Here is a 12,683-nt window from a genome sequence, read left to right as displayed (position 1 = left end):
TCTGCTTAAGCTTGCCCCACAGTTACAAAGTCTGATTCAGCAATGTTTTAACTTATGCCTGCTTTGTGAATGGAGAATCTTTGTGTTCAGACTTCCACTTTTGACTTGCCTTATAAAGAATTGAGGTGAGTAAAATTTTTTACTTACAAAATTTACTTGATTCTGAAATCTAAGCTCATAAAAAACTGATGAAATTTTTCCTGTGCGTGTACACAAAGTGGATATCCTAAGAATTTTGAGTTTTAAACCTAACTTCAAAGAGGCACTTTAAATATTAATTTGACCAATCTGTCCAACTTATTTGATCTGCTTGTAGCATAGGTTAGTGATATATATGCTGAAGGTGCTTTTTACGGTTCCAGGGACCATCCCTCTCGGATACATACCAAGATATTATACTTGGCTTTTGAACCTTATGTTGATTCACCTTCTAAACTTGGGAGGATGTGGCTTTTGCAATTTCAATTTTCCCTGGTTGCAATTTCAATTTCAATTTTCAAACCTTCTTAATCAACCTTGCTCAAACTTATCTTTGTTACAAAATTCATGCTTAGACAAGTACAAAGCAGCCTATATATTGAAGTTGATATTTGACAAAAAAAAAAAAAGTACAAAGCAGGATTCTGAAAATGTACTGCAATGGACCAGGGCAAACTTCAATGTTCAGCTATGCCAAAACGGTAATCATTGGCCTTCCTTCCAGCTATGCCAAAAAGGAAGATGATGAAGATACAATTACTGATAATACCTGCTCAAGCTTAGGAATTACTTGTGATGGCCTTCCCTCCAGTGTTACCAATGTAGATAAGAAAAATCCAATGAAAATGGGAGAGAAAAGAAACTGCAATACACAAGCTTTGTGAGACAAAAGACTGATGAGGTAAAAGTATTGTCACCAAATGATAGCTTAAACATGCCATCACATGGGTCCTGCAAAACTCAATTAATCACCTGATCAAGAAAATGACGCAAGAAAGCACCAGATGATCCAGGGATTGTGACCAATTTGCTCAAGTACAGGTACCTAATTGTATCATGAGGCATTAATAAGACAATTAAGGGGGTAAAATGAGAGTCACCTTAAATAACCAACTCATTTTACCGAATGTGATTGAAATAGTGAACTAAGGAAATGCCTCAGCATGTCATTGACTGACAAACAGTTACCTTTTACTAGACAATTAACGAAACCAAAAGAGTAAATCAGCTAGGAAAACAGATATATGGCAGCACACTACAATGACCTCTTATTTCTATTAGATTATCATGGTCCTAAATAGATTTTAGAAATCCAGCAAGCTACTTCAGTATAGATAGTTTCATAGACATGTTTCCTGTCCATAGAGCCGTGGTAGACACATATACAAGGACTTGACTCTCAAAAAGAGGAAGTAATTTAGTTTATTGAGCTGAATAAAAACTTTAGTCTGGTCAATGCCAGTTACCCAAGTATATCTCTTTCCCTTTCTACTACAGATATCATTACCAAAAATCTCCAGCACTTTCAAAAAGGCAAAATGCAACTGTCAAATGCAACTCAAAGCAGAACTTGATTGGTATTTGTCTTGTTGGCTCCATCCTGCTACCCTGTTTCCCTTCATGCTAAACATCATACTTGCAATTGTTCAGTATTTTATGATGACAAGAACTCCAGAACTCAAAAAACTTTGAACATCAATGGATAAACACCTGGACTCTCACCAGTCAACTGACAAATCAGAAGATGAGTAATAGACAAGATTTCATAAGGGGGCTATCAGTGAATTCCACGGAAAAGTTGATTCATGACGCTTAGGCATTTGATCGAACAGGTGGTGAGCTTCGTCCAATTGCCCATTGAGAGCACATACTCTGATGACTTTTGACTCAAACAACCCATATTTTCACCTTCATCTTTCTCGACTAAGCAGTATAACACACCTCGGGAACGATATAACCCATCTTTTTCACCTTCACCTTCATCTCTCGAGCGGAAGTACCCATTACCCAGGACTTTTAAATTTCCAGAAGCGGAGTGTTTGTGCTTCCGTGTTTGTGCGGGAAAAGTCTTCTCGGTGGGTTTGCAACGGAAGTACGCACCAGAAGTGCTGAAGCTGCAGGTTCATCTTTGGATTCCTACACTCTTGCAGGCGCAACACGGAAGTGAGGTGCCAGTGTTTTGTCAAAGGCCGCCTTTCCTCTCGTGCGCATTCAATTCAAAACTGCCACACTATTGCAGAACCTTCCGGTCAATTGCATCTGTTTCAATGGTGAAGATGATGAAGATGATGACGAGAGGACTTCCGTTGTGCACTGAGTTTTAGGGCTTTTTTTAATTGATAATTGTGATTTTGTGGGGCAGTTTTTATTTTAATCGGCTTTGGTCTGCAGAGATTTAAGATTTTTTACCGGTTAATCGATAAATCAATTTAACATGGTTCGGGTTGGGTTGTTTGAGAGTTTGGTTTATCAAGGGACACTTGGCACGATTAGAAGAAGTGAGACAGGGTTTGGGACAGAAGATCCGTTGCGCTATTCCAGCCGTAGCTTGTGTGAGGACCCGTAATTTTCTTAATTTCTAGGTTTTAATTTCTTTTCATTATACGTTTTTCCACCTTTTCTTTATTCGAAAAATTGTGCAAATAAATTTTATGAGTAAATATAGCTTTTAAATGATTTTTCTAGTATCGGTTAGTTTTTGAGAAAATTAAGAATATATTATGGACGTGGGACCCACTAGTGCGAAAAGTTCGGAAAAATTCGGCCAATTAGGTTAAATTCCGGATACTGTGTAAAATTTATCGGGTGTTAAGAGATAAGTAGAGTGTGTGAAATGATTGATGTGAGAGAGAAAAGAAAGGATAGGAATGCATTAATGGAGTGCCACGTGTCACTTGGTGATTGGTTTTGACTTAAGAACACTATTCACTTTTTTTGACTTTTGACCAAAATTGGTTAAATATCTAAAAATTTCACAAAAAAATCACCATTTTCTTTCACCTTGTGGCCGGCCCTCTCTCTTGCCAAGAAGGAAGAAAACTTCTTCAATCTTCAAGCTTTCCACTAGCTCAAATCATCCAAATCAATCACACAAACTAGTTTCCACTCCATACAATCTTTCCATTTAGTGTTAGTGGTGAGTTTGGTGAAGTTTTTGGAAGAGCTAAGGTGGTCTACAACTCCTCTTCTCTTGTTTACTAGGTAAGTGATGATTGAACATCCTCTTATAGCTAATGATGTTTATTTTGTGCCTAATGGTGACTTGAGTGATGGAATGTGTGATTTATTTCTTGATTTGAAGTGATTTGGTGAAGTTTTTATTTTATTGAGGAATTTTCTGGTTTAATATGAATGGGATGTTGTGGCTATTTTTGATGATTGACAATGGCTTATAATGACTCTAGTAGGTGTGAATTATTGATAATTGCAATCAATTTTGGGTTTGGATTGAAATGAGAAAAGTTAGGGTTGATAACCCCTAATTCTGTCCGGTTTTGGATCATAGGGTTAGAGGCCGAATTGGACTTTGCTCAAAACATGAAAGTTGTAGGTATTGATGAGTTTGAAGTGCCTGAAAAATTTCAGGTCATTTGGATTAGTGTAGAGTGAGATATGTCGTTTTTGCTGTTGCTGTTCTGGGTGATCAGAATGTTCGAACTGTGATTGTAATCATCTGTTTTGACTGGAATTGCTTTGGATTTGGATGTTGGTGTCTTCTGATGAAATGTATCTTAATGTCTTAGCTATCATATGCCTTTGGAATCAATGCATTTGGACCTGTGTAGACTGAGTTGGACGAATTACAGCATTGTGTGATTTGGGAACCTGCAATTACGGTTCTGGGTTGGTTTTCTGCATTTTTGACCTAGTTGTGCTAGGATTTGGACTGAGTGGCCTTCTACATTGTTGTAGCCCTGTATTTTAGCTTCGAGATGGTGGGTCTTACACCCTCATCCGATAAGCGTAGCGCATTGTGTGCCATTACCGCATTAGGAGGCCAAAACTGTTTTTGGTGTTGGGACAAATGAGTTCCATTTCCTGATTTTCTGGTTTGCTTATATGTCTATATATGCATATGAAACCCTATTGGGGTTATGTTTGGCTTGGCTTTATGACGCGTTATCGAGTCTCATTGTACTTGTTTGTATGTTTTAAAGCTTACTTTTATTCCGGTCATTTCCTAGTTAACTTCTACTTTGGGCCTAGTGAATGGCTTTTGGAAATGAGGTGAATTTTGTGTGAGATGTTGGGACTGATTCGAGGAAATAATGAAGCCTTAATGGCTGGAAAAGTAAGAAATTTAGGGGAAGTGCTGCCCGATTTTCTAGGCCGTTTGGTTCTTTTAAGTTGGATTTGCCTTTTGGTAGAAATAAAAGGGCTTTTGGGTTATTGAACCTAGGTCTTTATGCTATCTTTTTGTTCCCAAAAATCATGTTGTGTACCCTTGCATTAGTAATTATTTGGCGAGGCATACGACTGGTAGTCGAGCCTCATGTGCATTGTGTTTACTCGATTACGGATGTGAAACCTTCAATTGGTTTATTTTGGTTATTTTAGGGTTTCTTGGCGATTAAGGCCAATCTGAAGTAAAAACTTTTGAAGTTGAGCCGGTGAGTGTACCACTCCCCTCCATTGCTGTCTAACTTGATTTCTGCTCTGCAATCTGTTAAATTTGTTTGAGACGAGGGTGTACTTCATCACACTCGTTCTTCTATCTGTTCATATGCCAATTTTGAATGCCTATCTGAATCTGCCGTCTGAATCTGCTATCTGAATCTGCTATTTTGTATCTGTATCTGAATCTGTTATCTGTGTCTGCATCTGTTCGGATTTCTATGACCTATGAGCTCAATCCTGTGGCCAAGTTATTCGAGTCGGGCCGGCAAGGGCCTGGACGATTAGATAATGAACCACGGTAGTCTGTTCGGGGATTTTTGGGTATTGAGACCCTTGATTCCGGTATACTCGAGTATTACCATTTCTGTTCGGTTACGGTGAGCGGGCCCGGTAAAGGGGTGTTTGGTGGACGGAATTCGGTGTAAAGAGGGGTCTACGGACGTTTTGGTTCTATATACGTTGACGGAGAGTCAACCGGTTTGGATCAAGTACTGCGCTGGAAATTTGGCTCCTGAGAGCCACCCGTATCCTTCTGATTTGAATCATTGGTTCCTTTGCTTTACATCTGGCATGTGTATCTGATTTGTTAAATGTGAAATGCCATGATTTTTCTGCTATATGTTTGGTACCTCATTGAGTGCAAGCTCACCCCTTTCTGTTCCTTTTTGTTTTCCTTACAGGAAAATAAACCCTTTTGGTCTGGATTTGACAAATGGCTGCCAAATTGAGCTAGTTGAACATATCTTTTGTATAGCTCATGTATTAAAACCCTAAGTGTACTTTTGGGGCGTTTTCTCTTTTGATTTGGCAAACCGTGTATATGTATTAACTTTTGAAAACTTTTGTATGTCATTTTGGATTGAAATTTTGGATTGTAATCGCTAAAGTTCAGATGTGAATGTTTGCGTGCTCTTTCGGTTGGGTTCTGACGGGTCGGTTACTATCATGGCCGACTCTGGATTTCATTTTTTCTTATTTTGGGTTATTTTTCCATTTACTTGTTTACGCTCGTTTGTAAGTTCCGGATCGCAATAGATAGTTCTAGTCTGCATCGTTAGTCCTGGCGAGAGCTGGGCAGGCAGCCCGCTAACCCCTTTGGTTCGCCTTAGGGGAAAGTGGGGCTGTTACAGCTTGCTTTTCATTTCATTATCTCAAGCAAACAACATTTCAATATCTCAAACAACTAATACAACACAGTCACTAAGCATTCATCCCACTTTCCAACATAAGATCCTTATGTTTAAACATCATAAATTCATACAAAAGATCATGCAAGCATCAAATAACAAAGTTCCGCAATTTTCAGCCACGATTAGCTACACTTGTGGTGTTCATCAGATGTAATTTTTCATCCAAACACGTTCAGCTTCTCAACCAAACAGTAAAGCTATGATTTCAAACATGCATACCATAGCCATAGTAATGGTAGTTCAAAAAACAACGGCAAACAAAAGAAGAAAAATGCGGTCTGGTCGAATAGACAAAACTGCAGCAGAGTTTCTGCTGTGAACTTTGCAGCTCAAACCAAACCCATTATCTTTGTCTCACAAAATCCTCAAATCCCAGCATAGCAACCGAAAAGAGACTCGACTAAGCTACCAAATTTTTGCAAGAAAAGGAACAGATCATTGGATAAAGAATAGACAAGAAGCAAAAAGGGAGAGATGACAAGAAAACAGCAACCACGAGCCTTTAGTTTCAACCAAATCAGACACAACATTGATGCATATCGGCTCAACAGGGACCCAACAAAAGACACGAAACCAGGCTTCACTTTAGCAGATCTGGTTCTAACTTATCATGGCTACTAACAAGCTTAGTATCACTATAAAAAGCAAACAGAGGCTCAAAGTTTGGATCTTTATCAACATTTTTAGAAGCAAAGAAGAAGATGTTGAAGTCGGCATTTACAATTTCAAAACACAAGAGGAGAAGAACGATGGCTATCAGATACCTGGAAGCTGAAATGGAGGTTATCTTTCTTGGCCTGAGATTGGAGGCTGCGCTTTGTTGGGTTCACGTTCCGTCTTCCTTACTCCCCGTGGTAGCTGGAACTCCTTTCCCTCCCTGGTTCCTTGGTTTCTGGTCTGTCCCGTAGCCTTTCTACTGCCCAACCGAAACCTTCTCAATCTCTCTTACCCGAACTCTCTTTCTCTCCCTTTTGATTCTCTTGCCCAGCCCCCTTTCCTTTTCTTCTGCTTTTTCTTTACTCCATCGTCAACACTAATCTTCCTTGGCCGAAAGCCTTTCTCCTCTTTTTTCCTCTCGTTTCACTCTCCCCGCTGCCCTTTTTCCTCAGCTTTTTCTCCTCAGCCGCCAACAGATCCTCTCTTTCTCTTGCTTGGTTTCTTTCCTAATACCCTAGCCGCCAACTCTACAATCCTCCCTTTTCGTCCCCCGATTCTCCTTTGCTAGCCTTTTATAGCAAACCACAACTCCCAAAACCCTCCGCTCAAGGGCTCCGATAGAATCTCACTTTGGTCCTTACCTCACGGCCCTTGGATTGTTTTCCTTCAAGATTTCTTTTGTTTCTTTGACGCAGGCCAAGTGGTTAGGGATTTGAACGATCCAATGGTGAAGGAAAAACAACGGGAAAAATAGTGGAAAAGAAAATGGAACCGAGCTGCATTTTTCTGTACTTCAACGTGTGTTTTCTTATATGAAACTGAGGAAAGGCTTGGATCGTGTGCATCTGAGGATGCGTGAGCTTGCTTCTTCTTCTTTTTTTTTTAAAAAAAATGCTAAAAAAAATATCTTAAAATAAAAATTAAGAGACTAATGAACAAAAATATATCAATAATAATAAGTAAATAAAGTTAAATTAAAAATTGGCATCTAAAATGCTTTAAAAAAATGTCTAAAAACAAAAACCATGAGATTAATAAGTACAGCCAAATAATTATCAATAAAACTAAAAATAATGAAAAATAAAGCTAAATAAAAAATTTGGTGTCTACAGTTTGTCCCTCTTTGTCTGAGTTTCGAAAAAACTCGAGACAAAGACGTAGACACTAAATACTCACCCGTGGTTATTCTGTCGTGGGCTGGAACATGTAAGCATAAAAAGATTAGTGAGATGAAAATCTGAGCCTGCGTTTACTTGGTTAGTGGGATGAAAACCCGAGCCTGCCGTTACTTGGTCAGTGGGATGAATACCCGAGCCTGCCTTTCTTTTGGTCAGTGGGATGAATACTCGAGCCTGCCTTCCTTTTGGTCAGTGGGATGAATACCCAAACCTGCATTCAATTTGGTCAGTGGGATGAATATCCGAACCTGCCGTCACTTGGTCAATGGGATGAATACCCGAGCCTGCCTTCAATTTAGTTAGTGGGATGAATATACCCAAGTCTGCCTTCATTTGGTCAGTGGGATCAACACCCGAGCCTGCCTTCAATTTGGTCAGTGGGATGAATATACCCGAGCCTGCCTTCATTTGGTCGATTTGTACAAGACTTTTGTAGAATTTCAAAAGGAGAGACAAACGATTTCTTCTAAAAATTGCCCCAGTGTAATGCGATTGAACTGTCGGACCTACAAGAAAAGAAATAAGGATAGATAACACCACCACCATTCGATCAACCCCTTCTTCAAGAAACGTGTAAACATGAGTATTTTGGACTTCTTTGTCGACGTAGCGAGTACTTCAACCTTGCCTTGCGAACATTATCAAATTTCCATAATTTCTCATACTTAACCCAACATATCATTTAGTATCCATTTACCTTCGATAAATTATAGGGATTGCCATTGATAAAACGAGAGAAACTAATGGGACCATGAAACACATGAAAAATATTCTAATTGCATATAATGATGAACACCATTCGATCAACCCCTTCTTCAAGAAATGTGTAAACATGAGTATTTTGGACTTTTTTGTCGACGTAACGAGTACTTCAACCTTGCCTTGCGAAAAATATCAAATTTCCATAATTTCTCATACTTAACCCAACATATCATTTAGTATCCATTTACCTTCGATAAATTATAGGGATTGCCATTGATAAAACGAGAGAAACTAATGGGACCATGAAACACATGAAAAATATTCTAATTGCATATAATGATGAAAATTCTAATAATATAAACACAACCATCCCCTTTTATTGAATGAAAAATCATTTCAAATAAATAAACTTATATACTCAAATTCAAAAGCTTGTGTTTGATAAATCGAACATTTGAGTTCTCGAACTAAATGCCACTTTTGACCCTTTGGATATCAATTTTCGGAAGTTCAATGCTTGACAAACAGAACCACAATATGAGGAGAAATTCCAATGAACTAAGTCACCAGCTCTTCGGATCCAAACTCACTTTTCCTCATGAAACCCTACCTCAGCGCCCTTTCGGGTTTTCACTAAGGTTGCCCCCGCCCAATTTGTTTTCTTTTCACTTTTCTTTCCCTTTTTCTTTTTTCTTTTTCTTCTTCTTTTCTTTTCCTTTTTCCTTTTTCTTTCTTCTTTTCTTTCTTCTTTTCTTTCTTTTTTTTTCTTTTTCCTTTTCTTTTTCTTTTTTTCTTAAGGTGCCCTTGCGGGTTTTCACCTAACAAACAAATCTTGTCTATCGCCTATATTAATCCAGAAATGTGTTTTAAGAAATAATGGCATCAGTATAACAATCTTTCCCTTGCAAAATAGGTGAAGGTATTTTTGACATCATGTGCCACTTGATTAGAAATTGTCCTAAAAAGGCAATATAAAAAACAGAAGTCAGGACTTTTAGGTTTTTGTAATGGGGTCTGGTGGGGTGCTTAGAAAAGGTTAAGGCTTGAAAGCGGATTTATGAATGTTTAGATTTCCTGAGATTGCATCTTCAAATTAACCCTACTAATAATTGCCCCAGTTTATTCTCAATCGAGATCCTCTTTTTTTCATTTTTCTTCATTTTGTTCTTTTATCACTTTTACTTTTTGAAACCTCTCCCTTTTTTCTTAACTTTTTTCAACTCAAAACTTGCCCCAGTGTAGGGTTTGCGATTCTCAGTGGTTGCCAAACGAAATAATTTGCTCTGAAGGCCCAAAAAGGGATAACTAGGGATAGAATGTTTGATTGGAAAGGAAGAAAGCCTGACTTTTCATTCCATTCTTTACATTAACCCTAAAAGGAAAATTTCGTTTATCATATGAAAAATTTCTTACACATATCCGAATTGATCGGTTGAGAGAACACTTCCCCATCCATTTCTGCGAGAATGAGTGCTCCCCCGGGCAAAATTTTCTGGACAATAAAAGGACCTTGCCAATTTGGCGCAAACTTCCCCTTAGTTTCCTCTTGTACTGGCAAAATGTGTTTCAACACTTTATCTCCTTCTGTGAATATCCGTGGTCTGACCTTCTTATTGTAAGCACAGGCTACCCTTTTTTTTATAGCATTGACCATGACAAATGGCATTTAATCTCTTCTCATCAATTAAAGATAACTGCTCATGACGTTGTTTAATCCAATCAGCCTCATCTAGCTTGGCCTCCATTAAAATGCGCAATGAAGGGATTTCGACCTCAGCTGGCAACACTGCTTTCATCCCATACATGAGGCGGTAGGGAGTTGCCCAGTAGAGGTCCGTATAGCAGTTCTATACGCCATTAATGCATAAGGGAGCTTCTCGTGCCAATCACGGTGTCTTTCAATCATTTTTCGAATTATCTTCTTCAAGTTCTTATTCGCAGCCTTCACAGCTCCATTCATCTGTGGTCTATAAATAAAGGAGTTCTGATGCCTGATTTTGAACTGTTCACACAATCCATCTACCATATCATTGTTGAGATTCTTGGCATTGTCAATGATTATTGTCTCTGGTATTCTAAAACGACAAATGATGTGCTTCCTTAGAAAGTCTGTCACCACTTTTTTAGTCACATACTTATAAGATTCGGCTTCGACCCACTTGGTGAAGTATTCAATTGCCACCAGAATAAACCGATGCCCATTTGAAGCGGGAGGGTCAATTGCTCCGATTACATCCATACCCCACATTGAACATGGCCATGGAGCAGTCATACTGTGTAATTCTGTAGGGGGAGTGTGCATAACATCTCCATGCAATTGACACTTGATGCATTTCCTAACAAAAACTACACAATCATGCTCCATAGTAAGCAAAAAATATCCGGTCCTCATGATCTTCTTTGCTAATAAATGGCCATTCATATGTGATCCACAGACTCCACTATGTACTTCTTTCATCAGGTATTCTGCTTCATCTTCATCAACACACCTTAGAAGGCCCAAATCTGACGTTCTTTTGTATACCACCTCTCCGTTTAGGAAAATTTTGGAAGACAATCTGCGCAAGAAGCTTTTAGCAGTTGTATTAGCCCCAGGGGGATAGGACCTTGTTTTGAGAAATTCCTTGATATCGTTGTACCAGGAACGGCCATCGGAAGACTTTTCCACAACTAGGCAGTGAGCAGGTTTTTCTTGTAGATGAATCTGGATAGGTTCAATTACCAACTCATCTGGATGTTGAATCATTGAAGATAAAGTGGCCAATGCATCGGCAAAGACATTTTTGACATGGGGAATATGCCGAAACTCCAAACTCCTAAATTTATTTGCTAACTCCAGTAAGTTGCAATGATAAGGCAAGATTTTTGAATCCCGAGTGATCCACTCTTTGAGAGTCTGATGTACAAGCAAATCTGAATCGCTGAACACTAGTAAATCCTTAATCTCCATTTCTAACGCCATTTTTAACCCAAAAATGCAAGCTTCATATTCAGCCATATTGTTAATACAGAAAAATCGGAGTTTGGCCGAACCAGGGTAATGCTTTCCTTCAGGCGATACTAGAACAGCTCCAATACCGGCCCCGAAGGAATTTGACGCACCGTCAAAGAACAACCTCCACTCCGGGCATTGATCATTCATATCTTCTGCTATACCCATGAACAGGGCCTCCTCATCCGGAAAATAAGTGTGAAGCGGTTGATAATCATCTTTCAATGGATTTTCAGCCAAATGGTCGGCCACAGCCTGGCCCTTGATTGCATTTTGCGTAGTAAAAATAATGTCAAATTTTGAAAGAATCATCTGCCATTTTGCCATACGTCCTGTCGGCATAGGCTTTCCCAACAGATATTTCAAAGGGTCGGAGCGGGAAATGAGGTAAGTAGTATGACTGAACAAGTAATGCCTCAACTTTTGAGTGGCCCAAGCTAGATCACAGCAACTCTTCTCAAGAAAAGAATAGGTGGCCTCATACGCAGTGAACTTCTTACTGAGGTAATTGATGGCTTGGTCCCTCTTCCCCGATTCGTCGTGTTGTCCCAATGCACACCCCATAGCTTCGTCCAACACCGATGTCGCGCCCCATTTTTTGAAATAAGAATAAATAAAAGACGAGTTTAGAAAAAATGGCTTTTGATTCAATTTTTGATTGGAAAATGAATTTTTGATTTAAAAAAGAAAATGAAAAACATGGATCTAAATGGGACTTGAAAATGCGACGAATAATGCAAGTCATGAGACTCGAAAGAAAGAAAAAGTAAAGAAAATAATAATATACAAATGTGTATGTCCTAAAGGAATGCATCATAATGGGTGCAGGGACTTACACTCGTGACTTTCAATGTTCCCTTTAATAGAGGGAATACGAGCGTGCTAAGGCTAGAAAAGCCAAACTCGTCCATATCCCATATCCAAGGGGTTTTCCTATCTAATCAAGCAAATGATCTAACCTAATTCTAATGCTTAGATGAAATGCAAGTCTAATGTCATGTTTCATACAAAGGGGGCAAGTAATATACATATAAGGGAAAATATGGAGGAAGGGATATACATATATAAGGGAAGTGTCATGCAACATGGTAAAAAGGCCCTAGAAAGTAAAGATATGCATGAGATGAAGTGATTTTATCACACAATCATGATCTAACGTGCGGATGGTTCCTAAGGGTCTAGCATTGGACTAGCCCTTAACTAACGTTCTTTCACAAGCATTGGACTTGTAAGAGCTCGAAAGGAAGACCATGACTAGCATTGGACTAGCCACGGTAACGTACATTCCATCCACATAATCAAATATAATACTAAAAGCAAATAGGCATGCAAAACACATAGCTTCACATAGCACGTAACACATAAGCA

At 38.9% G+C, this 12,683-nt stretch overlaps 1 protein-coding gene across 1 annotated transcript; it reads right to left on the bottom strand.

Annotated features, from left to right (window-relative positions):
* Window positions 1-10,115: 10,115 nt before the first annotated feature.
* LOC140021211 (uncharacterized) lies at window positions 10,116-11,879 on the bottom strand. The gene has a single exon (XM_072071976.1). The coding sequence runs from the start codon at window positions 11,877-11,879 to the stop codon at window positions 10,116-10,118; it is 1,764 nt and encodes a 587-aa protein (XP_071928077.1).
* Between the last annotated feature and the right edge of the window lie 804 nt (window positions 11,880-12,683).

The sequence above is a fragment of the Coffea arabica genome, chromosome 11e (assembly GCF_036785885.1).
Source record: "Coffea arabica cultivar ET-39 chromosome 11e, Coffea Arabica ET-39 HiFi, whole genome shotgun sequence".
Taxonomy (NCBI): Eukaryota; Viridiplantae; Streptophyta; class Magnoliopsida; order Gentianales; family Rubiaceae; genus Coffea; species Coffea arabica.
This window is presented reverse-complemented; position numbering and strand designations above follow the sequence as displayed.